Raw genomic sequence first — 24945 nt, 5'->3', positions numbered from 1 at the left:
ATAAAAAATAAGAAAAAAAAATAGTAAGTTCACGATGAGTACGCATAAATCATCCCTTCACTTGAAGTTCCCTTTACCAATAGCTCCCACCCACCACAATGAGACCATTAACAGAAGAAGAAACAAAGGTTGTATTTGAGAAACTAGCCAACTACATCGGTCGTAACATAGCAGCTCTTATAGACAACCCAGAAAACCCACATGTATTTCGATTACAAAAAGATCGAGTATATTACGTACTGGAACAAGTTGCCAATTTCGCCACTAGTGTTTCTCGTCAAAATCTAATGTCATTAGGTACTTGTTTTGGTAAATTCACCAAGACGGGGAAATTTAAATTACATATTACTGCTTTACCTTATTTATCGCAATATGCCAAATATAAAGTCTGGATTAAACAAAATGGTGAAATGCCATTCTTGTATGGGAACCATGTGTTGAAAGCTCATATTGGTCGTATGAGTGAGGATATACCGGAACATGCTGGGGTCATTGTGTATAGTATGAGTGATATTGCGTTGGGATTCGGTGTTAGTGCCAAACTGACGCATGAGGCGAGGAATGTGGCTCCAACTGGTATCATTGCCTTTAGACAAGGTGACATTGGGGAGTATTTGAGAGAGGAAGATACATTGTTTACATAGGTTGGAGGAATAAAAGAAGAGAAATAAAGATTGTGACATCCAGGATTCTTAATTGTAAAAGATCAGTGCTTCTCTTTTTACTCTATTTACATTGCACACTAATAGCTAATTAAATTTTGTTTTAAAATTCCATAAGGGTTACCTTGTGAAACAACAAAACTCGATTGGACCAATTTTTCAAATTGAGCTTCAGGATCAAACTCCTCGTCAACAATGTCAGCTTGTTCATCGTTAAATTCTTGTTTATGGAAATCTTGTCTTGTTATCAACACTTGTTGATCTCTCCAAAATGACAATAATGCTCTCACTTCCTCTTTAGTCAAGGGGGCAACTTTAACTGGTTCTATGCCCCCATTAGCCACCAATCTCTGCGTTACAGACATGTCCAAGTTGGGGTACTTCATAAACGGATCGTATTCTTCATTTGGATATACTGCCACATGGGTTGTCTTTCTAGCTGGTGCAAAATCACAAGATTTGGCCAATAATACACCACCTTTATCAAAGCTCAATTCACCACTAGCTGCTCGCAATATGAAATCACCCAATTCAAATTCACTTATATGTACAGGTTTGAAATCTGGCGAACGATATTGAGTAATTGAAAAATCAGCCATGGCATTAAAATTATCAATTGATAAAATGATGGGAACAGTTTTAGAATGCTGTTTCAATTGGTCAATGAAAAACTGGAATGACATTGTTGGTTGCACTTTATTGATTTCTCTATTTTGAGAAAGGTAATCATACAAAGTATTTTCACCAGCTTTTAAACTGATTTCTTGTTTATCTTGATAAAACTTGACATCCTGAGTCAATTTCAATTTTTGGAAAATGTCTTTGTTAACTGCCAATATCTTACGCAACCATCTCTTGGTCACCATTGGTTGTTGGTACAAGCCTAGTTTGTTATTTTTGAAATAATCTGATGATCCATTTCCTAGTATATCAGCTGAATGTAAGTGCAAAATAACAACCTCATCTTGAAACTCTTGAAGAGCTAACGCCAAGGCTTGGTTGACCAAGGTGGATTTCCCACTTCCCTTTATCCCATCAATATATTTACGATTGGTTTTCGACTCATTGGTTAATTTTTTAACAAAATTGTCATAAATGTTGACGGTGTTTGAGGTGGTCAACGACACAGGGTTTCTAAACATTTCATGGTGTTGGAACTTCTTGAACGCTTGGAAAGTACGCAATTTCTCCTCAATGTCGGTTGGATACACGGTTATTGTTGATGTGGTTAAGGAGTCTTTGGTTAATGGTTCAACGTAATCCATTGGAGGCGCCAACTTCTCCAAGTTCAAATGCTGCACCGCATCTTTGAATGGATAATGAGTCAAACCTGTAGATTTTTTAACCTTGTCCTTTTCAACCACTTTTCTCTTTAAAATCTGTTTTGATTTACCCTCCTTTTGTCTTGGTGATGCTAGGAGAAACGGAGTGGTGGAGAAATTATGCGTCGATATTAGAGGAACTTGATGAGTTAGCCTCACCTTGGACAAATTAGCAGATAGCCTCAACATCGTTTCCAATTGTAGACGATAGACAATCTCTCTGTGTTCAACGAACCAAATGCTTGCTTGGGTGTTGGCACTACACAGATTTGGAAAATTTTTTGATTTTGGTTATTTCTGGGTAATGGTACACTACCCCCTATTTTCCCTCTGTTGTGCTTTGCTGCCGTTTCTTTTCGTTTTCTTCCCTTTGAAAAAAAATTTTCTTCTTCTTTTTCTTTTGCTCTCTATAACTTTTCTGCAACAAACATTAACACACACACACACAGAGAGAGAGAGAGAGAGCGAGAAATAGAGAGAAAGAAAAGAAGACGAAGACGAAGACGAAAAACAAAGAAACCGAAAAACAAAAAATTTCACTACACTTTTTTTTTTTGCTTGACTCCTTCTTCTTCTTCTTCTTCTTCTTCTTCTTTGTTCAGGTTTGGCTATTTGGACCTTATATTATGTTTAGGAGGTTGATACGACATGGCTTACTATCTCTTAACACCATAAATGGCTCAACCCATCTTCAATTGCGGTGTTTGTCGAGATACTCGTCGAAAGTTGGCCCATCGCAAAAACAACTGCTCAAAACTAAACAAAAGATACGAAAGCAAGCCAAGGAGGAGGCGGTAGACGTGGTGTCCAAATCCAAAAGGGGACTTGTTTTTGAACTGGGTAAGTTTTCGCAATTGCATAACGATTTAAAAACGCTGATTGATACAGCTGAATCGAAAATTGACACCTTTGATCAATTGAAAATCTTCCCATCAGTACGACAAGCAATGATTAAGGAAATCAAATCCCAATACAATCTCAAAGGTCCTCAGTATAGTTCGCTCGATGAAATCAAAATCAAGCCTACGCCGGTACAAATTTCCGCTATTCGTAAAATCAACCAAACGCGGAAATCTAATCGAGACTTGGAGGCAATGGATGAAGGTGAACGTATATTTTATGAGTTGAAACACGAGAATGAATTGAAAAAGACAAAGATCTTCACTGTTGCTGCTGAAACTGGCTCGGGAAAGACGTGGAGTTATTTAAGTCCTCTCTTGTCTAAACTAAAGGAGGACGATTTCAATTGGTTTAACGATAATCAAAAAAAGTATGAGTTGTTTAAGAAGTCAGAACAAGTTAGGTCAATTATATTAGTACCAACGCATGAGTTAGTTGAACAGGTTTATGACGTTTTAAACCGAGCTAATAAATACACCTTGGACCATGAGAATGTACCACGCCAATATAAGGCGTTTCTCGATTTACCAGAAAACTCGACTTTGGGATTATCTATTATGAAGTTGTCGCATGGCGATCCGCCAATTTCACTTTATAAGCAATTGCGTAATTTTGGCAAAGTTGATGTCCTTGTGACCACACCAGCTAAAGTAACGGGGTTTTCCAAATTGGAAGCCATTGATCGTCCATTCAAGATTTTCAAAAGTGTAAGGTACTGTGTATTGGATGAAGCTGATACGTTGTTTGATCCGTCGTTTTTAAAAGATACCACTGCCGTGGTGAAGAGCTTTCCCCAGTTGCTTGATTTGATTTTAGTTTCAGCTACTATACCAAAAGAGTTTGAGAGGACTTTGGCGAGATATTTCCCTGATGAAAAGTCGATGATACGGGTGTCTACGCCTTCATTGCATAAAGTGCCAAGAAATATCAAAGTTATGACGTTAGATGCTGACTTGCCACCGTATAACGGATCAAAACCCAGGTGTTTAGCTCAGGCAATCTATGCCGTATCAAGGGACGGTACTGAGCCTGATCATGTGAAGCGTATAATTGTTTTTGTCAATGAGAAATCCGAAGTTGAAGGATTAGTTGATTTGATGATTTCCAAATATGGAATTCGACAACAAGACATTTTTGGCATATCAGGTAAAGTTAAAGTGCAAGACCGCAAGGAATTTCTTGAACCATTTTTGGCCCCAGCACAATTGATTAAGCAAGATGTTGACGGTAGCAAAGTGAAGATATTGGTGACGACCGATTTATTAGCTCGAGGATTGAATTTCATTGGCATCAAGAATGTCATATTGATGGGATTACCTCGTAGCTCAGTTGATCTTGTACATAGACTAGGAAGAACAGGGAGGATGAATCAACTGGGTCGAGTGTTTATTATTGCTGATAAGAAGTCGAAGAAATCCTGGGTAAAAGGGTTGGGAAATGCCATAATTAGAGGTGTCAAGATTGGTTGAAGGGAGTTCATTGTGGGAGAGGGTATGTATTTAATATATCATTTATTCAAGTGATGATTATTAGACATTTTTTCAGACGTTAGACTTCTGAGTAAATTATGCGGAAGACGTGTCGAAGATAGCTGATTGAATATACCAAAATCAAAACAAACTGTGGAGTGGCATTACTAACAGCAGAGCTTTAGAGAGATTATGAGTTTAGTTTTCTATTCTCCTTTATGTTATTTTATTTTTACTTCAAAATAGGATTTTCAATAGGTATGTGTGTGTGATGTCCCTTTTCAGCATTGCTACTTTTCATTTTTTACTTTCTGTTTTTTTTGAATGATGAAACACCAAACAGACCAAATTACGAACGCTTGACTTCCTACATTATAAATCATGGGGAAAAGTCTACTTTACTTATCTGATCAATAAAAGAAAGAAGAAGAGAAACAGAGCTGTTGCAAAAACAAAAAGGAATACTAACATTATCTTTAACAGGTTTTATATTTAATCAAAAAGGGTAATTTTGCAAAACAAATTGAAACAGTTAATGTAGTAGTATCTGGAAAACAAATAATAATGAGCCGATTCATATGTATATATGAGCAGACACAAACAAACCACACCCTGGGAATTAATTTAATACTTTACGTTTATCAGTGTATTGATATTTATACGCCCCAGGAAAATCAAAATCATCAACTATATACACTTTATATTTGAAGGAAAGTTTTTCCATTCCTTTCAAGTATTGGAATTAGTTTGATACATATTTGGCTCTATTGTTTTTAGGAGAGGAATGATACATATAGATACACATCTCTTTAATACATGTACCATTCTTCTGATATCGCTTGTGTGGGGTGGGGTTTGTTAGTGCGGAAATAAAAGAATTTTCATTTTTGTTTTTGCAATTTGTTTAAATTTCTTTTTTTCTTCTCTAGTTCTCTGTGTTTGGTAGCGCACGTTGAACAATTCAATTGGATTGATAAGAAAGAGAGAAAAAACCGTTGATAAACGTACCGCCGTCTACGATACAAGATTGAGACTTTCAACGGGATACTAGAGTTTGGTAGAGAGAGAGAGAGAGAAAGAGAGAGAGAACATACTCTATATCCAACAACAAATAACACAACCACAACCACAACCATAACTACCACTTAGTCCTTTTTTTATTTATTTGCTTAGTTGAATGGTAAGAGCCCCCTTTCGCATCATGTCGCAATCATTACACACCACCATTAAGGATTTACAAAAGGATATGTATTATGGCAATGAAGTGCTCAACCGGGTTTCGTTTCTTAGAGAAGACACCGAGTTCATTTCCAAATCGTTATTCCACCCCTCAACTAGATTTATCTTTTTCAATAAACAAAATCCATTGGTGCATAAAAACTTTGCCAATATGTTGACAATCATGACTAATGGCGATAATCAAATTTGTGTTGACCAAATTGAACCGGGGCAGCAACCGAATAACCTTGGATATACTGGTAATTTACAATTTATCCCTGGTGGGTTAATGACTCATATACCTCATTGGAATGAGATCTTGCATACTTGGAATGAAGATAATAAGAATATGAATAAAGAGTTGCGAAGTGACGGTAAGCCGACATTTTTGTTTATGGGATTACTTGATGAATCAGTAGGGTTGGATATCAACTCATTGAAAGTTGATTGTGAGTTGAATGGAGATGAAAAATATTTGGATCATCAGGGAAGGTACCAAGGTATTGCTTATTATGCCGTTGATGTATCTTCAAATAAGGAATTGTGTCGTAATTTGGTTCATTTTGTCAATGATACAATCAATGCCAAGCAACATAGTGGTGATAAATCCCCTGAAGAAAATGGGGTGTTTTTCACTCATTCAAGAAAACATTTCTTGAGTTTTGAACCAAAGGAAGCTAGTTTGTTTAGTCAAGGAGCAATGTTTTTCCATTGGTTGACTACTAATAAGTTTTGTCCTGGGTGCGGTCATCCAACAATTCCCATCCATGCTGGAGGGAAACTATATTGCACTAACGATGAAACAATTACTACTAGTAGTAGTAGTAACAGTAGTAGTAACAGTGATGACGCAGCTAGCTTTAAATCTGTATGTCCCGTCAAGAGTGCACCAGTATCAAATGTATCATTCCCGAGAACAGATATGGCGGTGATATCAATAATTACCAACACTGATCGATCGAAAATCTTGCTCTCCTTGGGAAAGAGACATTTTAGCTCGAAAATGTATTCATGCACCGCTGGATTCATGGAGCCAAGTGAAACGGTGGAAATAGCCACCAAGCGAGAGATTTGGGAAGAAACTGGTGTAACATGCGACGAAGTCAATGTAGTAATGACACAACCATGGCCATTCCCATCAAACTTGATGATTGGGTGTATTGGGGTAGTTGAGTTCAATGGCACCAATGAATTGATCCATCTTGGTCACGACAATGAGTTGTTAGATGCCAGATGGTTTGATACTTCGTTTGTTAGGAAATTGGTATACCCTGAACAAGTGAGTGAAGAAGCTGACAAGGCATTCAATCCCGAGGGCATTATGATTCCCATGGGCCAGTCTATTGCTTATAATTTAATTAAAATGTGTGTTGATGAAGAAGAAGAACAAAAGAATAAGGACTATAAGTTATAGTGGTTATAGACATTGTGTGTAAGTAGAATTTCACATACGAACTGTGTCATTTAGGTGATATAGAGTTGTACCTATTTATTTAACTATTTATTCAATTATTTATTTAACGATTTATTTGATTTGTTGACTAGAGCGTTGGTGGGTTTTCACCTATTTCCGCATACACCGGTGTTAGGTCAATATATTTACAAGGGACACCTAAGCAGTGATGCTAGAGTTTGTTACTAAGAATACACACACACACAGATCAAACAATAGAGATACAGCAGACTATAGCACTGACGAAAATTAATTTTGCACCCACACCTACATTTGGTGATGCAATATATAATGTGTGTATGTTAATCCGTGGCTGACAATCTCACTACAGACCTCTTCAACATCTGTATTCACCACTTTACTAGATCTTCCTCATCGTGCCCCCTTTCCTTTCCTTTGACCCCTGAATCACTCGTATACATTGAATCTAGACCCTTTCTTTTTGTTTTCTTATTCTATTTTTGGGTTCTTGCACTGTCGGTATAATTTTCGGATGAGACACAATGACGTGTAATACGTTTCTCTATTGCCGTATATTCGGTTCGGTTATATTCGGTGTTAAGAGCAGGGTCTTAGTTAGTATTGACTGGTTGACTAGGACAAAAGTGGCTTAGTATACCGCGCATATGTATTCAACTAAATAACAGTGTACCTTGTTAAACACACTGTGGCATTTTAAACAAAGGTAGTGAGAAGTATGTGTGTGTAAGGGAGTGCACACGTGCTCTCCGCTTTCGCTTTCGCATTCGACAATATTCCATGTGTCAGTATTATATGCAGTATATTTATACACACAAAGCAGTCTCCACACAAAATTGACATCTCCGTTTTTTCAAACCACACTAACACACACACACACACATATATATATATATGTACCTCCTTTGCTACTATTCACACTTGATACTTGTATCATGGGAAGATTTCTTTCACGTATATGACAACTAGCCTTCACTAAAACAAGATCTATAACCTACATTAAAAGAATGGCATCATCATCTACTGCTCCAGCCCCAGCTAAAGCTGATTCTGCTGCTGCTCCGTTGTCTAGCTCATCTTCATCGTCACAACTGGTGCTTCCTTTCATGACGTCATCCACTACTACATCACCTGTAATAGCTGGCCACCGAGGATTCAAAAGTCAGTACACAGAAAACACATTACTTGGGTTTGGAAAATGTTTTGAGTCTGGTGCCACCGTTATTGAAACTGATTTATGGCTAAGTTCAGACAATGTCATAGTCATATCTCATGACATATCAACCAAACGTGTATTTGTTGATCAGGATGGCAATGAAACAGACTATAAAATCACCAAGACCCCTTTTGATCCCATTCTTAAAAATTTAAAAACCAAAGAAGGCGGATATCCCTTATTATCATTTGTTGATGTATTACAATGGTTTAAAAAATATGTTGATGCCACTGGATCAAATGAACACAAGTTACAATTGGATATTAAGAAATTTAATCCTGCTAAAATTACCAAATACCTCATTAATGATTTACTCAAAGTGCATAATGATATTTCATGGTGGTATCATAGAATACAATTTGGGTTATGGGATTTGTCATTCTTGAAATTCCTCAACCAAAATGAGTCTTTTCAGGATAAATTTGGTATTGTTAATGAATTTGGCTGTAGTCAATTTGACATTTTCCACATTAGTGTCAATTGGCGAGATTCAATAAATTATATCAACTATAATTATTATTTGGATGAAACGACACCGCAAGACAGAATCAAGATTAAGTTGACGGGTGTATCTTTGCTATATATCGCCACTTGGTCAACGGAATTTCTTACTAAATTTGTTCCCCTATTACAAATTCAAAACTTGAAACTTTATTCATGGACCATAAATAATAAATTCCAATTTGAGTATCTTGTCAAAGTGGGCAGATTGGCAAAATTGGTAGAATATGGAGTCATATCTGATCACCCTGATGTGATGGTCAAATATAAAAAACATGAAGATTCCGATAGTGACACTGATGTTGAGGTTGTTAATTCAAATGAAGCTGAAACAAAGCAACAACAACAACAGAAACCACTTGTTACCTATGAGAGTAAAAACTTTTATTACAATGAAGATGGTGAGTTGAATATTGGTCTAACGTGGAATCAAAAATTGTTAAGTTGGGGATTTGAAAAGTTGATGTCATTGAACGGATCACAAAGGAAAATCACTTCTAATGCTCAAAGATTCGGGGCTCAAATTGATGAAAATCATGTTGATGAAGTTAAGCCAAATGGTATCATTGTTTACATTTTCCAAAAGTGTCAAAAATATGGAATCTTTTAGAATGAGATTAAATATATATATATATATAGAGAGAGAGAGAGAATATATATATGTGAGGGAGATAGATTAAATAAAATCAGCAATTTGAGTCTATACATTGGCAAAACTATCTAGATTCACAAAATCTTGCTCATCTTGAAAATCTTCGACTTCGGTCTTGAAATCGAAGATTGAAAACTCTTTATTCTTGACAAGATATTGTCTAGTCGGTTCAGGAAGTTGACCTTTCAACTCTTCTAAATTCTTCATTAATCCCTTCTCCACCAAACTTTGTCTTGTTGCTTTGAATAAACCAGAATGTCCATCGATTTCTTCGACTTTATCATCATATTTCAACACATCACATAATGATCGTATATCGTTCAACTCCAACTCTACCGAACTTACACCACTAATATTTATAAACTCCAAGATTTGGTCTAGATCAACTCCTTGGAACGAAGCAAGATACGATACTTGTAATGGGTTCAATGTCAGTTGTTCTCCTTCTTGTTGTTGTTGGTCCAATCGAGGGAATGTCTTGTTGACAATAAACCTCCAAACAACTTCCACTATCGTATCAATAAACTCTGTGTCTAATTCTGAATCAGTAAACCAGGGGCCACCAGTAACGTCAATACTCGGCTGTAAATGATACAACATGTAAATCTTTCTCGTGGGATGTTTAACCGATTTGATCGACTTGATATATCGCTCATGTTCCAAGTTCTTTAAACACTTGGAAACGATATGTTGATGTAAATTAGTCTTTGCTTTCAATGTCTTGGTCCATATACCTTCACGATGACTAGCTTCAATATAAGAATAAATCATCCGCTCATCATCAGTCATACTGCCCAACTTTTTAGCATCATCGATGCTGACTGGTTGGAACCGTATTTCATCACCTGTTTTACTTAATTTGATTAAATTTGCATTGAGAAGCTCTTGTAGCAATAACATTAAATCGGATTCCTTTGTGACATTGACTAAACTCGATGCTTCTTGTTGGGTGAATGCCTTTGTCGCGGGTGATTCCCTCATTTTCGTATGAAGTAGCTTGGCATTATCTGAAACTTCCGTCATGGTTTAAGGAAACGTGCGAGGAGGCGAATAAGAAGAGTTAGTCTTTCGATTTTAGAACCAGATGTGGGTTCCTCTTCTGAGATCATCTTCCCTTTGTCTAAATTTTTTTTTTACCTTACAGATTTAAAACACAAACACAGATTGGATTGTAAGAGCTGCGGATAGGTCGTATTCATTATCAACGAGGAATATGGACGAGGATGACATTGACGCGCTAGACCTATCGGTAAAGCCAAAGACTGTGCGTGTATATAAATCACCGCAACTAGAACCTGATGCTTCATTATCACGAAGAACAGAGATATCCCCGGTTGACAATGTAGTCGATGCTGAGGTGAATGATGAACTACGCCTGCCCGAGCTAACACAAGAAATAAAGCTTAAGCCTATATTCAGAAAGAAACCAGTGCAACCCAATCAATCATCATCCCGACGGACAGGAATAGGTCTGATTGACGATGGAGCTGAATCGGAGGTAAAGGAAGAACCAACTTTTCCCACCATACATCGAGTAATAAAACTTGATCCCAAATTCAGAAGGAAACAAGTGATACCTGATGTATCGTCCTCACGAAGCAGAAGAGTATCCCCAATTGACAATAAACCTGAAACTGAGGAGTCAAACGACAATGAAGACGTTCAACTAAACATCAAACCTTCCTTGACCTTCCAACGACGAGACCCAAATGAATCATCAAAACGACGATTGAACTTGTCCAAATACAAAGTCAGTCATAAGAATGATGAAGAAGTTATAGAACAAACTGGTGGAGAGAGCGTAAAAGAAGTACCAAATGACCAGCCCCTCAATGAAGATCTACTTGAATTCGACAACGACCCTGAGAATAACCCCGTAATTGCCAACATTGACACCTTGGACTTTGCTATTCCTGCCGTAGGAGAGTTTTCATTTCGGAGAGATTTCAAGGTTGATTCACCTAGATCACCGAGTGATGAATCAGCATCAGGATCCCGTCAATCAGACAACATTGATACAAGCCAACCTTCCAACCGCTTTGCTTCAAATAATCCCTCGTATGTTCCTATCGCATCCAATGCCGAGCCAAGTTTATCCAAACGAGAATATCTCAACCAAATTGCATCTGAGTACAACGACGATAAGAATTATGATGATGGTGCAGCGACATCTTCATCGTTGAATCAAGAGCTACGACAACAACAACCAGATTACGAAGCTGAACGTAACCACGACTATGAATTGAATGATGAGGATATGGGAGTGCTTAAGCATAATGTTGATTTTGAAAATAAGTACAATGATGAGATTGTTAGTGATTATGGATCTGGTGTTAGTGATGGTGACTATGATTATGATAGGTACGGGTCCGGTTATGGACCAAGGTTTGGATCTGGTCATGGGAACGGCTATGGCTATAACACTGGGTATAATTATCAAAGGATGAAGCCAAAACCGGCCAAAATGAAAGTATACACGATCCAAGAACAAATTGACCGAATTGAACAGGAGTTGAAATTGCAACGAGCTAAACGAATGCAGAAAGAAGTGAAAAGAGGTAATGTTTTGAAACGCAAGGATGAGATTCAACAGAAACGTGAAGCATTAGTGAAGAAATTAGAGGATTGGGAAATTTAGACGCAAATTCTTCAGTGGGAAAGCATTGAGCTGGTTTGGTAGGTTTGGAGGAATTGCTTTAGGCTTATTTTGTATCATACGTAAATATTCTGCCTCCCTTTTATAGAGCTTTGCTCAATGCAACGTTGAATAATCTATACTGAGTTATTGTGTGTGTGTGTGTGTGCGTTTGATCGTGTATGTTGGCTAAAAGACGTGTACTCGCGCACAACCCACATTTTATATTGGTATATGTTTTAGCGCGCTTAACGTTGACTCATTTACCAAATTCGGAATGGAAAATTTTTTTATAAATTGGTCACTTCCCCTTCTTCTCCTTCTCCTCCTCCATTTTTTCCTTTAACCATTAAACCACTACAGAGTGTCAATCAACAAAGCAAGCAAAACTATGTCAGTTAGAACCGCAGTAACTACAAAGAGAATCTTATCTACAAGCACTACATTAAAGTCGCAACAACCCCGTCACTTGGTCAATATTTCACAATTGTCAAACGATGAATTCTCATCACTTATTGCCAAAGCTCACCATTTGAAACAAGTGTACAAATCAGGCCAAGCTTCCTCCATTGCCGAAAATCACACCAAGTTATTGGGTAAATTAGTGGCATTACTATTCTCGAAAAGATCAACGAGGACAAGAATCAGCACTGAAGGAGCTGCAGCATTTTTCGGGGCACAACCGATGTTTTTGGGCAAAGATGATATTCAATTGGGAGTCAATGAGTCAATGTATGATACTACAAAAGTCATTAGTTCCATGACATCGTGTATTTTCGCTAGAGTCAATAAACATAGCGACATTGTTGGCTTGTGTAAAGATTCGAGTGTGCCTATTATAAATTCGCTTTGCGATAAATATCATCCGTTACAGGCCATTGCTGATTTGTTGACGATTAAGGAGACTTTTGGGGAGACTAGAGGGTTGAAATTGGCATGGGTTGGAGATGCAAACAATGTGATTAATGATTTAGCCATTGCCAGTTTGAAAATGGGGATCCATGTATCTATATCGATCCCGGAATCAATTTCATTTGATAAAGATGTGGAACAAGATGCTAAACACTTGGCAGCACAACAAGGGGTCAAGTTTGAAATTGTCAATCAGCCGGCACAAGCGTTAAAGGAAGCTAATATCGTAGTCACTGACACTTGGATATCGATGGGTGAAGAGCTGCAGAAATTGGCCAAATTGAAACAGTTTGCCGGATATCAAATTGATGCCAATTTGATTAAACTGAGTCAAGTAGCATCCAATTGGATCTTCATGCATTGTTTGCCCAGACACCAAGAAGAAGTTGCAGACGATGTGTTTTATAGTGAAAACTCGGTTGTTTTTGAAGAGGCAGAGAATCGATTGTATGCTGCCATGGCTGTCATTGATGCTTTTGTGGTGAATAAAGGCGATTTGTTAAAATAATGGCGGAATTATATAGATATTTATAGTAATAATGAGACAGGTGTTTTTCTGGAGTTATGCTGCGTTTGAGCGGCACGCTAGAGTTCCCCAGTTTTATGTGTGTAAAGAGACAAAAACTGTGGGTCGAGTTGGTTGTGGCGGAACCCTCTTTTCGTTTTAGGAAATTTTGCCGCTAAAATAGAAACAAAAGAAAAAAAGAATTCAAAAGGAGAGAGGGAGAATAATTCCACAGTTTATTAATCTGTGATACAAATATATATAAAGCGACTTGGAATGTCCCAACATTTTATCATTTATACAATACACAATTAAATTCCAAAAAGGATTAACCATATAACACACCAAAAAAGAAACAGAAGGAGAAAGAAAAGATGACAGCTAAAGTTATTGTATCAGGAGGAACTGGGTTCATTGCTCAGCATATTCTTAAACAATTATTAAACCACAACTACAATGTAGTCACCACTGTTAGATCCCAAGCCAAAGGTGAGCATTTATTACAATTGTTTAATTCACCATCAACATTGAGTTTTGAAATTGTTGAGGATGTCGGTAAGCCAGGTGCATTTGATCAAGTATTGCAAAAGAATGAAGATGCCACAGTATTTTTACACACGGCATCGCCATTTCATTTCAAAGCTAGTGATATTGCCAAAGAATTACTTGACCCAGCAGTGGAAGGAACCAAGAATGCATTAAAGGCAATCCAGCAGTATGGTAAAAACATTAAAAATGTGGTGATTACTTCATCATTTGCTGCTGTAGGAACTGCTAGCAAGACTGCTGATCCCAATTATACATTTACTGAACAAGATTGGAATGAGATTACATGGGACGAAGCTGTTCAAAATGCCGTTAGTGGATATAGAGGATCCAAGACATTTGCTGAACGAGCAGCATGGGATTTCATCAAGGAACATGATTCTCAATTTGCATTGTCCACAGTTAACCCTGGTTTCACATTTGGTCCTCAATTGTACACATCGGAGATTAAAGATCAATTAAACACATCATCAGAAGTTATTAATTCAATATTGAAGTTGAAACCAACTGATTCACTTCCAACATTTAGAGGAACATGGGTAGATGTACGCGATGTGGCCAAAGCCCACATTGTTGCTTTTGAAAATCCTAAAGCAAAAAGTCAAAGATTGATTTTAACTGCTGGTAGCTTCACTGAACAATCAATTGTTGATTTGATCAATGCTAAATTCCCCCAATTGGATCTTCCAAAGGGTGAACCAGGTACTGATGCCCAAGTGATTAAGGAGAAATTGGCAACTGTTGATAATTCAAGAACAAGGGAGATTTTAGGATTTCAGTTTATTGATCTTGGTAAATCGGTTATTGATTCTGTTCAACAAATATTGGATGCTAAAAAGGGTAGAAATGTTGCCTTGTAAGGGGGGGAATTATTTGTTTAGAATTATATACACTGTGTATTGTCTCGATTTGTTTTGTTTACAGTGTTTGTGATTGTAGTGTAAAATGTAAAAGAAGCGAAATCATCAAGAGCAGCTGTCAAAGCAAGTGTAGTTTTGATATTCTTAGATTAAATGTATCCTTTATAAAATGAGGGTTGCAAATGGCTTGAAGTATCTCGTGATATACACGTGATACGTTAAAAAACTATTTGTGGCTGTGCTAGAAATAAAAGCAAAAAAAAGGGGGTCGTGCATAAAGCCATCAGGACTAAAAACTAAGCAAGACTAAGCAAAAGACTAAGCAAAAGACTACAGACAGACTAAAAAATTACTTCAACGGTCAGAGCTTAATCTCAATTTTGAGTAAATATTTATCTTGGCATTGACTCAACAGACAGTTCGGTATACATAACATATTTCTGACTGATGTTTACGATACCTACATAAATAGAGATACTGAGTCTTTCTACCAACAAATTAAGCCTCTTGACATTTGGAAAGAGACAAAGCCAATCACAGTCTAAAACTACTTCTTCTGCTTATAGTGTTGAACTAATTTCGCGCGCACAAAAAAAAAGAGCAATTGTACCTAAAAATAGACACACCTAACACTAAAAATCCAACTCAATTTTAGTAACAGCAATACAAAGCAAGTAGTAATAGTGATAAGTATACGGGGTAGTGTTCACGTGCAGTTATCTATACTTCTATCTTGGTTGTAGTAAACAAATATAGCTAGTTAGTTATTTCACCCTTGGAAGAAATTATTTTATTTATAAATAGATATCAATCATTTTAGGCAATATGCATGTAAAATTTCTAATGGCTTATTCTAAAAGTTCTCTTTGCTATTGTTTGTTACTTTTGGTGGCAGTGCTGTCTCCTTTTGCCACTTTCAGAAGTATAATCATAATCTTATTTATAGCAACTGCTCAGTTACACATTGGTGGTGTAGTAGTAGATAATGTAATACCCTTCCCCCCCCCACCGTAAGGATTATTATTATACAGTGAGAGAAAAATAAATTGTCTTAGATTTATTTTAGAAAGACTTTGTGTATTTTTATTTTATTCATTTTAATTATATGCAGTACCATACTCTTTTCATTTCATTTTTATTTCTTTTTGTATTTTTTACAACCAAAAATCAACATCAAACAAAAGACAGAAGAAAGATTTGACCACCAACAGCACATTAAAAACAAGTTTCAATACCTTCAGAGGTTAACAGTAATTCACATACATACATATCACAACCACAACTGCAACTAGGTTTAACTGCTGATACTCAACAGAGTTTACAATACGTTCCTTTTTTATTTTTTCTTTTTTCATTTTGGCAACAGCAATCTACACCAATACCACTACCACCAAACCCACGAGAACAAGAACAAGAATAAGAATAACAACTACAACTGCCTCTCCACCCCAGCACATACACCAACCATGATCAAGAAATACCTTCCGTTATTTCCCAAGCCTAGACAAATTAGGAAAACATACTTGGCCATCCCATTCATTTTAATCACATTTATACTTTTACATTTCCTCAACACCTATGACACTGTTAAACAATGGTCTTCTCAATTTAGAGGACCTAAATTACCCATTTCGCACTTTAGTACCAAACCAATCACTATACTACCATCAGATTATAGTACAGCTTTACGGATAGATCATAATATTACTGAAAACAAAAATGATATTGTTCAATACCATGGTAGTTCTAGTGCATTGAGTCTAATTATAACAAATCAAACGTATACACTGCATCCTATTAGCTTATTTGCATCTACGCCAGTGGCATCTGTGTTTGAAGAGCAACAAGAACAACAGAAGGACACAAGTTGTTCCAACTTGCAGCTTGATAAACAAGTTTCCATTACTAAAAGTGTAGAGTTTAAACATGATTGGAAATTAATTGCTCAAACAATATTAAAGCAAATCACCAATGAGGATAGCTTAAAAGAATTGGCTGGGTTCTTCCAAGGTAAACTAAGCAAGTATATCGAAACTAATCAATTGAATGAAAAGCATTTTTACAAATTTGCTGGTACTTCGGTATGGTTGAAAAAATACGGAGTTCATTTAATGGTTTCACGTTTATTGTTTACTCAAACGGCAAGAAAAGCTGATCCTCAAATTTCCTTGCTTTATGCTCAAATTTACGATGAAAACTGGCACGAATTAACCAATGTCGATTTGGTTTTACCCATTATTGATGATGATGGTGAACGTAAATACGAAAGTGTTAATTTCCCTCGAGCCATGTCAATTCCATTTTATCATAATTCGAAAAAGACAAAGAAAAGATGGTACGGTCCTGAAGACACTCGATTATTGTTGAGTAAGAACGAGTATGGGGACGAAGAGCCTATTATTGTATTCAATGCTTTCCATAGACAAGTGCTTGAAACTGTTGAAGATTCAAATGGAGAAAAGCAACCGGCCAAATATGCTTTTTACCGACTGATGTTTATGGGATATTTGTGGAGATACCAACGTGGGAAACAAAATGTCGATGCTGGACAAGATAATCGAGCATCAAAGACAAGGTATAACAAAGTTGTTGAATTGAGAATTGAAGGGCAACAACGTCAAAAAGTTGAAAAAAATTGGACACCATTTATTAACCCGCTGGAAAGGAAAAGCAGTGTAGTCAATGGTGGTGATGAACATATGTATATTGTTTACCAATGGGATAATTTGAAAATCTTGCGGTGTGAATTAGCCAACGCTGGCGACTATTCAAAATGTCAAGTTGATTTTAAACAAAATAACGAGGCAAGTAAAGTTGGACCAGTGAGAGGGGGTACAGAGTTAATCCCTATAAAGACCAAGTCCAATTTAGACCAAGTTTGGATTGGTTTCCTTCGGGCCCATATAGATAAATGTGGATGTGGGAAAGCAATGTATAGACCCAATTTCATTGTTTTGGGAGAGAAGAATGGCCAATTTAAATTATCTCATCTTTCGTCATCGATATCATTTAACATGGCAGTAGATGGATGGAAGTATGCTCAAGTACAATGTGGAAGGAGAGACCCCAATGTTTTGATACCCAATGGTATCTCGATGTATGAACCAAAACAAGATTACCTAAGTTTGATATTATCGATTGCTGATAAAAATGATAATTTAGTTCATGTTAGTGGGATCAAGAAAATGGTTGATGAACTTGGTTTAAATTGGGGCGCTTCAGAGTCAGTTGCAGTCAAGAGTCCATTGATTTCTTGTGTTGTTGATAAGAGTATGGAGTTTTGTAAGGTGTATGGATTGGAACAGGATAGATTGGGTGTTAGTGAAGCAGCTAGGAAAAAAGCCAAGGAGGAGGAAGAAGCGAAGGCCAAAGCAGAAAACGAGAAACAAAAAGGAGAGGATGCAAAAGAAGCGGTAGAGAAGCAGAAACAACCTGTGAATGAAAAAGGCTCTTCAAACCATCAAAATACACAACCTCAACCCCAACCTCAACCTCAACCTCAACCTCAACCTCAAGAGCAGCAGAAACAGGAAACGCAACCAGAAACAAAGCAGCAAGAAGCACAACCGGAAGCTGATAAACAACAAGAGGCAGGTGAAGCAAGTAATAAGAATGAGTCGCCACAACAACAAGAAGCACAACAAGCACAACCAGCACAACAAGATGAGCATCCGAATGAAGATCAAAAGGATAGAACGAGTGAATCAGAAAATAAACCAGAACCAAAAAAAGTGACTTGAGAGGGTTGTGGATTGGTTCAATGATACATGGCATATCTTTTTATTCAATTCGTCTTTAGTAATAATAGTTTTAATGTATAGAAATAATAGAAAGCTAAGCTAAAATAATAATAGTTGAACTAAAACAAAATAAGAAATGAAATAAAATTAAAAGGAACCAATGCGCCACAATAACAACAACAACAACAACAGTAATAATAATAAGGATTTATTTATATAGATACTGCATATAAAATATTTAGCAACAACATAACAGCTAAGGGAGATGCAAGTGACGACACCCACAATACGTCCACGTGCGTGTATGTTTTTATATCACACCTAGCCCAGCCAAAACCAAACCCAAAAAAAAATTAGGCAACTAAGAGAACAGTAAACAAAGCGGGAGCTTCCTTGAATGTGGGAGTAGCAAGAGTCGTGGGATAATCTAATGCGACATATTAGATCGTACTTAATATGTAAGTACTGTATATAGACAAATAGATAGATGTCAAAAACAGATAGAAATAGAAAACATGAAAAAAAAAAAAAAAAGAAATTACAGTTTTTGAGTCTTTTAGCAATTTTTATTTTTTTAAATCTCACAGGGAAGCATCAGAAAAGATCGACACAGAAAGAAAGAGACAGGCACATAAACAGAAAGACGAGCATTCAATACAACATTAAAAATAAAAATACTTTATTATAACAACCACTACAGCAACCACCACCCCTTAACAGAACCACCATAAACTCTCTACAACTTAACCACAACTTGTACCTTGTTTTTGTTCTTTTTTCTTTTTTATCATCATGGCTAAGCTGGGAATACGATGGTTTAGATCGACCCAGCGTCGCATTTTAGCCATTACTGTGGTTATCCTTCTTGCTATATTTCCATTACACTTGCTATTCCGCAATGCTGATACTAGTATTCCGTTGTTGAAGTTTATCACATCTAAAAAGCCATTATTACCTCCTCAATCAGCAACAAATGGCAAGAACGCATTGCCACAGGCTCATCTACATAACCACATCTCACAACAATTGCTAGTTTTCCCACAAAATTTTCAAGATGAAGCAGCCTATAAACAAGTGCATCCTACTGACAACAAACAAGTAATTAATTATTCGGGAAATAACTCAGCCTTAACTCAGCAACAACTCAGTTATGCAACCAAACCCCATCAGATCCATCTTTTCAACTCATTTTCCGATTCGAAACAATGTTCACAATCGATGCAATCATTAGATTTAACCATTAGTGACAACCTCATCTTTGATGCCGATTTCACAAGTATGGTTGAAGTACTCAAACTGCAATTGAAACTGGATGACGCATTTAAGCATTTGGCTGGGTTTTTCCAGGGCAAAATACCCACAATGTTGAAGGAAAACACCATTGGTAAACATTTTTATAAATTTGCTGGAACTTCAGTATGGTTAAAGGAATATGGAGTCCATTTAATGGTTTCACGAGTGTTGTTTTCGCGCAAAGGATTGAAATGGAACCCACAAATTTCATTACTTTATGCTCAAGTTTATGATGTCAACTGGCAAGAACTAACCAATGTTGAATTAGTTGTGCCAGTAATGGATACTGATGGCGTTACTAGAGTGCATCAAAACTTGAAATTTCCTCGCTTCCTACCAATTCCTTACTACTTTGATTATCAGTACACCAAGAGAAGATGGTATGGGCCAGAAGATACTAGGATCATGTTGATTGAAAATGAAATGCAAAAGGAAGAGCCAGTTATTGTATTCAACGCTTATCAACGTAATATCTACAATTATACTGCTGTGAATGAAGATAAATCAATGCAAATAAATTTCGAATTCCATCGAGCCATGTTTATTGGATGGCCATTTAGGTATCAATTGGGTAAAGTCAATACTGATGGCATATCTGATTCACGTTTTGATAATGTTAAATTCACCCAAGTTAAAGAACTCAAGATTGCGAAAAAGAAACGAAAGGGAGTAGAAAAAAATTGGACACCGTTTATAATCCCCAAAGATCGAGATCCCAAGGCATCTGGTGACAAGTTCATTTATTTGATTTATCAATGGGATAATTTAGAGGTTTTGAAATGTGAGTTGCAACAGTTTAATAACGATGAAGATGTCAGTAAATGTGAGTTTGTATACACGGCCAAGAAGCTGAAGAAGGGCGGTAATGTAGGGCCCATTAGAGGAGGAACAGAAATGATCCCTTATGGAACTATTGACCCTACATACAAGGATAAAAACGTATGGATTGGCTTCCTTCGTGCTCATATAAAGCATTGTGGATGCGGACGATCCATGTATCGCCCCAACCTTTATATTTTTACCAAACTGGACACAAGCAACGAATTCCAAGTGAAATATTTGTCATCGTCGATTTCATTTGATATCCCAGTTAGTGGGTGGAGGAAACATGAAGTACAATGTGCAGCAAGAGACCCTAGCGTTTTGATCCCCAATGGAATTTCGTCCTGGGAGTATGATCCCATAAGTAAGCAAGATGTACTTGGGTTGACTTTGAGTGTGGCTGATGAGAATAACAGTATACTGTACATTTATGGACTACGAGATATTGTGAGAAACTTGCTAAAGCAACAAGACAAGGTTGGCGACAAGGCCATGACAGGTGACAATGAACAGTTGATGAAGTGTGTTTTGGATGCTAGTATTGAGTTTTGTAAAACTTTTGGTGAAGAGCAAACTAAGTTGGGTGTGACTGAGGAAGTATTGAAGAAGTTGGAGGAGGAGAAGAAAAAGATGGAAGAAGAGAAGATGAAGCTGGTGGAGGAGAATAAGAAGGTGGAGCAAGCTGTGGAGAAAGCAGTCAAGAATGAAGAGGAGAGTAAGAAGGCAGAACAGCAGGAGAACCAGGAGGCTGCGAAACAGGGCGAGAGATAATTAGAAACAATCGTTTATGGGGAGGGGACAACAGGCGCCAGTTCATATATAATAAAATTATTTAGAAAGAGTGATAATGGACTTTTTACTTTTAGGACAATTCTGTTTGTAGCAGTTTACTGCAACTATATGTAGAATCGGTAGCGTTTTTGTCATATCTCTGCTTCAGAGCCATCCATCGCGCGATGTGAAAAATTGAGTTTGGTTGTGTGTGGTTGCAAGAAATATGGTGAACCAACAGCAATGAGGAGTCATGGAATAAGTTCAAACGTCGAGCAGAACAGCAATAGCAAAGACAGCACTGCTTTGCTTTCACCATTGTTTCATTATGGACCAGTGACGTTTATAAAATTACATAAACAATTTATCTTTGTCGGGTACGGCCCAATTTTATACATTTATCGTGTAGATTCCTCCAAAAGCACCACCGCCACCACCAATAACAAAGAAAGTATTTCCTTGATTTTCCTGCGACAGGTGTTTAAGAGGAACAAGATCCATCATATATCTGTCAACGAAGCGGCATCGAAAATTATACTTAGTGGTGGTCGATCATTTGCTGTTTTACCGTTTGATGATGACGCATTACATGGGTTACAGTTGGGTGACTGTGAATTTAAAGAACGTGGTATTAATGAATGGATCATCACGTCGGATGTATTAGACGATGGGACTGTTCTCTTGCTCAATTCGTATAACATGGTGTACCTAATTCGTGATGGGTCGAAACAGCAGCATGAGCAGACGAAAGAGATCCAATTGGTGGAAAAGATTCATTGTGGTGAAAAATCGATTTTGTACAGCGGTTCAATCAATGTATTGGATGCAAACAAGATCTATATTGCTGCGGGCACCGTTATGAATGGGGTCATTATTTGGGACTTGCATCGTCGATGCATAGTCCATAGTTTGAATGATCATGAAGGATCGATATTTGGCGTCAAAATTGACCATGCTGGCAAATATATCATATCATGTTCTGATGATCGTAGTATCAAGTTGTACGATCTTTATGAGGGAAAAGTAGTTGCAACTGGATGGGGACACGGGTCAAGAATATGGAATTTGGAGTTCGCAAACAGTGGCAGCGACAGCGCAGATGATAATGGTTTGAAGATTATGAGTATTGGTGAAGATTGCACATTACGTATTTGGCAGTACGATACATCATCCGACCTTTTACAACCAGTTAAAGTGATTGAGAATTGCCATCGCGGTAAACATGTGTGGTCAGGCGATGTAGATGTTGCCAATTTGGAAATCTGCTGTACTGGTGGTGCTGATGGAAGAGTGCGAGTACACGATTTGCTAGCACGAAATCAAGTGACAACTAGATTAACAATGGCCAATTTCGATCAAGCTTTGACCTCGTCAATTTCGTTTGGAAAACATGATTGTATTCGCGATTATTTCGAGTTGACCAATTTGAACAAATTGGTATGTTTGACTTCGAATGGATACGTGCTTGAGTACGATTATGGATTGAAAAGTTGTAAAGTGCTTTATCATAGTGATAAACTTACGGGATTTGGTATTGTTGATGGGTTTAATGATGCGAATTTTGTGGTGGTTACTGATCGGGGTGGGAACTTGACAATTATTCAGTATCATGAGGATGACATTATGGTATCTCTGATTGTGAATGTTGATGAGTCGATGAAAATTACCAACTTGTTAACATGCTCAACTGGTGGAAAGAGTTTTGTCTTGATTGAGTCACCAAATGTCAAAATCCCATTCAAGTTGCATGAACTCAATGTGGCAACTGATGATGGTGTCGCTAGAATTGCCTATACTTGGAATATTCCAAAACCAGAAGCGAATTTCCCCATAACTGCAATGACAATAGATATAACGAACAACTGGATTATACTCGCTTCGAAAAAAGTATCATTATACCTCGTTGATCTTGATGATTTATCACGACACTTGATGTTGAAAAAAGTTGCTATGGGCGATACTGTAAGTTCAGTATCGGTACTCAATTCAGAAATTGGAAAGTTGGACTTGTTGATATTAGCTCGAGATGGAATGTACTTGATTGCATCCATTACCCAACCCCACCAGGATGGGCTATTCCACGTTGATATAACCCATGCAAATAAATTGACTCGGGGGTTTATTGAAGGTGGGTTTTTCCATAATGGTGAAGATTTAATACTCTATGGATTCAAATCTTCATATTTCTACATTTGGAACGAGACTAAACAAATTGAAATCATGAATGAGTATTGTGGCGGTAATGGACATCGACATTTTAAGTTTTATCGAAAGACTGAATCAAGCTTTAGTTTTATTTATCTGTTCAAGAATGACATTTATGTGTGTCATTACCAAGGTCGGTTTATTGACAATGAAGATAGTGGACAAGGCGAAGCCAATTTTGGTATGATACATAGTGGAACTCATGGACGTGAAATTAGAGACGTTGCTGTGCAAAATGGTCAATTGTTGAGTGATGGATCGCGATTAATAATCAGCTCAGCTGAAGATTCAACCATTTGCCTTGGGAAAATATTGCCCAATGGTGCAGTACGCAACTATTGGAACATGACGAATCATATTTCGGGTATGCAAACGGTAGGATTCCTCAATTGTGACTATGCATTCAGTTCAGCTGCCAATGAAGAATTTATCATTTGGAAAGTGTGTTCGTTAGGCAAAGACAGCACGACAACGGCAATACCGACGTTGCGGGAATTGGCGCGATTGAAATCGAGTCAAGATGTGCCTGATTTACGAGTAATGGATTATGATGCTGTTGAATATGATGAGTATATATTCGTGGCTACAGTTTATTCAAATTCCATGATCAAATTATGGAAGTTTGAAAAGGCCCTGGCTAGATTTGATTTGATTAATGAATGGAGCTATGCAACTTGTTGTATTTTGCATTGTCAATTTTTCAAATTGAGCAACGGCCACAATTATCAAGATGGGGCTTATTATTTATTGATTGCTACTACTGATGGAAATATCACTGTTTATGATATATCAGATCCCAAATCACCAGTACAAGTATGCAAACTGATACTTCATCAAAGCGGAGTCAAGGCAATCTGTTTGATACCAAACGACAATGGAGTATATTTAATCACTGGTAGTGATGATAATGCTCTTGCGGTTTCACTATTGACCCCAGGAGACAATTCCCAAGTCAAGCTACAACTCATCAAGAGCCAGCACGGTGCTGCATCAGCTACCATCACTTCAATCTCACATGTAAAAGGTAATCTAGTTGCTGTTGTTTCAGTAGACCAAATGATTAGGATATGGTCATTTACTGACGATGACTTGGTCCGTCAAGACGCTAGATACACTACGGTTTCAGATACTGGATGCTGTGATGTGACTACAGTTGGTGGTAGAGACGTTTTGGTTGTCGGAGGGGCTGGATTGAGCACATGGGATATATCCCCATCCTCAAGAGATTAACCATCCTCCACTACATTTTGCCATCGTCTATGTCACAATTATTTATTTACTTCT

General features: G+C 37.3%; 12 protein-coding genes across 12 annotated transcripts; 10 read left to right on the top strand and 2 right to left on the bottom strand. All coding sequences in view use genetic code 12, as the record gives it.

Annotated features, from left to right (window-relative positions):
• Positions 1-98: 98 nt before the first annotated feature.
• On the top strand, positions 99-644 carry NIP7 (ribosome biosynthesis protein; the record flags this gene model as incomplete). Its single annotated transcript, XM_051814689.1, has 1 exon — positions 99-644. The coding sequence occupies one exon, from the start codon at positions 99-101 to the stop codon at positions 642-644; it is 546 nt and encodes a 181-aa protein (XP_051671803.1).
• Positions 645-742: 98 nt separating this feature from the next.
• Positions 743-2173, bottom strand: CANMA_002601 (mitochondrial 37S ribosomal protein mS29; the record flags this gene model as incomplete). The annotated part of the gene is made up of 1 exon (XM_051814688.1): positions 743-2173. One exon carries the CDS (start codon positions 2171-2173, stop codon positions 743-745), a length of 1431 nt encoding a protein of 476 aa, XP_051671802.1.
• A 437-nt stretch (positions 2174-2610) lies between these two features.
• Positions 2611-4353, top strand: CANMA_002600 (ATP-dependent RNA helicase; the record flags this gene model as incomplete). Its single annotated transcript, XM_051814687.1, has 1 exon — positions 2611-4353. One exon carries the CDS (start codon positions 2611-2613, stop codon positions 4351-4353), a length of 1743 nt encoding a protein of 580 aa, XP_051671801.1.
• Positions 4354-5530: 1177 nt separating this feature from the next.
• On the top strand, positions 5531-6985 carry CANMA_002599 (NAD(+) diphosphatase; the record flags this gene model as incomplete). The annotated part of the gene is made up of 1 exon (XM_051814686.1): positions 5531-6985. One exon carries the CDS (start codon positions 5531-5533, stop codon positions 6983-6985), a length of 1455 nt encoding a protein of 484 aa, XP_051671800.1.
• Positions 6986-8010: 1025 nt separating this feature from the next.
• CANMA_002598 (phosphatidylglycerol phospholipase) lies at positions 8011-9330 on the top strand (the record flags this gene model as incomplete). The annotated part of the gene is made up of 1 exon (XM_051814685.1): positions 8011-9330. The coding sequence occupies one exon, from the start codon at positions 8011-8013 to the stop codon at positions 9328-9330; it is 1320 nt and encodes a 439-aa protein (XP_051671799.1).
• Positions 9331-9420: 90 nt separating this feature from the next.
• Positions 9421-10395, bottom strand: CANMA_002597 (DNA-directed RNA polymerase III subunit; the record flags this gene model as incomplete). The annotated part of the gene is made up of 1 exon (XM_051814684.1): positions 9421-10395. One exon carries the CDS (start codon positions 10393-10395, stop codon positions 9421-9423), a length of 975 nt encoding a protein of 324 aa, XP_051671798.1.
• A 190-nt stretch (positions 10396-10585) lies between these two features.
• On the top strand, positions 10586-12010 carry CANMA_002596 (uncharacterized protein; the record flags this gene model as incomplete). Its single annotated transcript, XM_051814681.1, has 1 exon — positions 10586-12010. The coding sequence occupies one exon, from the start codon at positions 10586-10588 to the stop codon at positions 12008-12010; it is 1425 nt and encodes a 474-aa protein (XP_051671797.1).
• Positions 12011-12398: 388 nt separating this feature from the next.
• On the top strand, positions 12399-13427 carry ARG3 (ornithine carbamoyltransferase; the record flags this gene model as incomplete). The annotated part of the gene is made up of 1 exon (XM_051814680.1): positions 12399-13427. The coding sequence occupies one exon, from the start codon at positions 12399-12401 to the stop codon at positions 13425-13427; it is 1029 nt and encodes a 342-aa protein (XP_051671796.1).
• Positions 13428-13798: 371 nt separating this feature from the next.
• CANMA_002594 (methylglyoxal reductase (NADPH-dependent)) lies at positions 13799-14830 on the top strand (the record flags this gene model as incomplete). The annotated part of the gene is made up of 1 exon (XM_051814679.1): positions 13799-14830. The coding sequence occupies one exon, from the start codon at positions 13799-13801 to the stop codon at positions 14828-14830; it is 1032 nt and encodes a 343-aa protein (XP_051671795.1).
• Positions 14831-16296: 1466 nt separating this feature from the next.
• BMT4 (Bmt4p) lies at positions 16297-18570 on the top strand (the record flags this gene model as incomplete). The annotated part of the gene is made up of 1 exon (XM_051814678.1): positions 16297-18570. The coding sequence occupies one exon, from the start codon at positions 16297-16299 to the stop codon at positions 18568-18570; it is 2274 nt and encodes a 757-aa protein (XP_051671794.1).
• A 792-nt stretch (positions 18571-19362) lies between these two features.
• On the top strand, positions 19363-21456 carry CANMA_002592 (beta-mannosyltransferase; the record flags this gene model as incomplete). Its single annotated transcript, XM_051814677.1, has 1 exon — positions 19363-21456. The coding sequence occupies one exon, from the start codon at positions 19363-19365 to the stop codon at positions 21454-21456; it is 2094 nt and encodes a 697-aa protein (XP_051671793.1).
• Positions 21457-21699: 243 nt separating this feature from the next.
• Positions 21700-24891, top strand: CANMA_002591 (uncharacterized protein; the record flags this gene model as incomplete). Its single annotated transcript, XM_051814676.1, has 1 exon — positions 21700-24891. The coding sequence occupies one exon, from the start codon at positions 21700-21702 to the stop codon at positions 24889-24891; it is 3192 nt and encodes a 1063-aa protein (XP_051671792.1).
• Between the last annotated feature and the right edge of the window lie 54 nt (positions 24892-24945).

This window comes from Candida margitis (genome assembly GCF_024628925.1).
Source record: "Candida margitis strain CBS 14175 chromosome Unknown scaffold42, whole genome shotgun sequence".
In the NCBI taxonomy this organism is placed as follows: domain Eukaryota; kingdom Fungi; phylum Ascomycota; class Pichiomycetes; order Serinales; family Debaryomycetaceae; genus Lodderomyces; species Lodderomyces margitis.
Note: the sequence above shows the minus strand (reverse complement) of the source record. Positions and strands in the feature narration are given on the sequence as shown.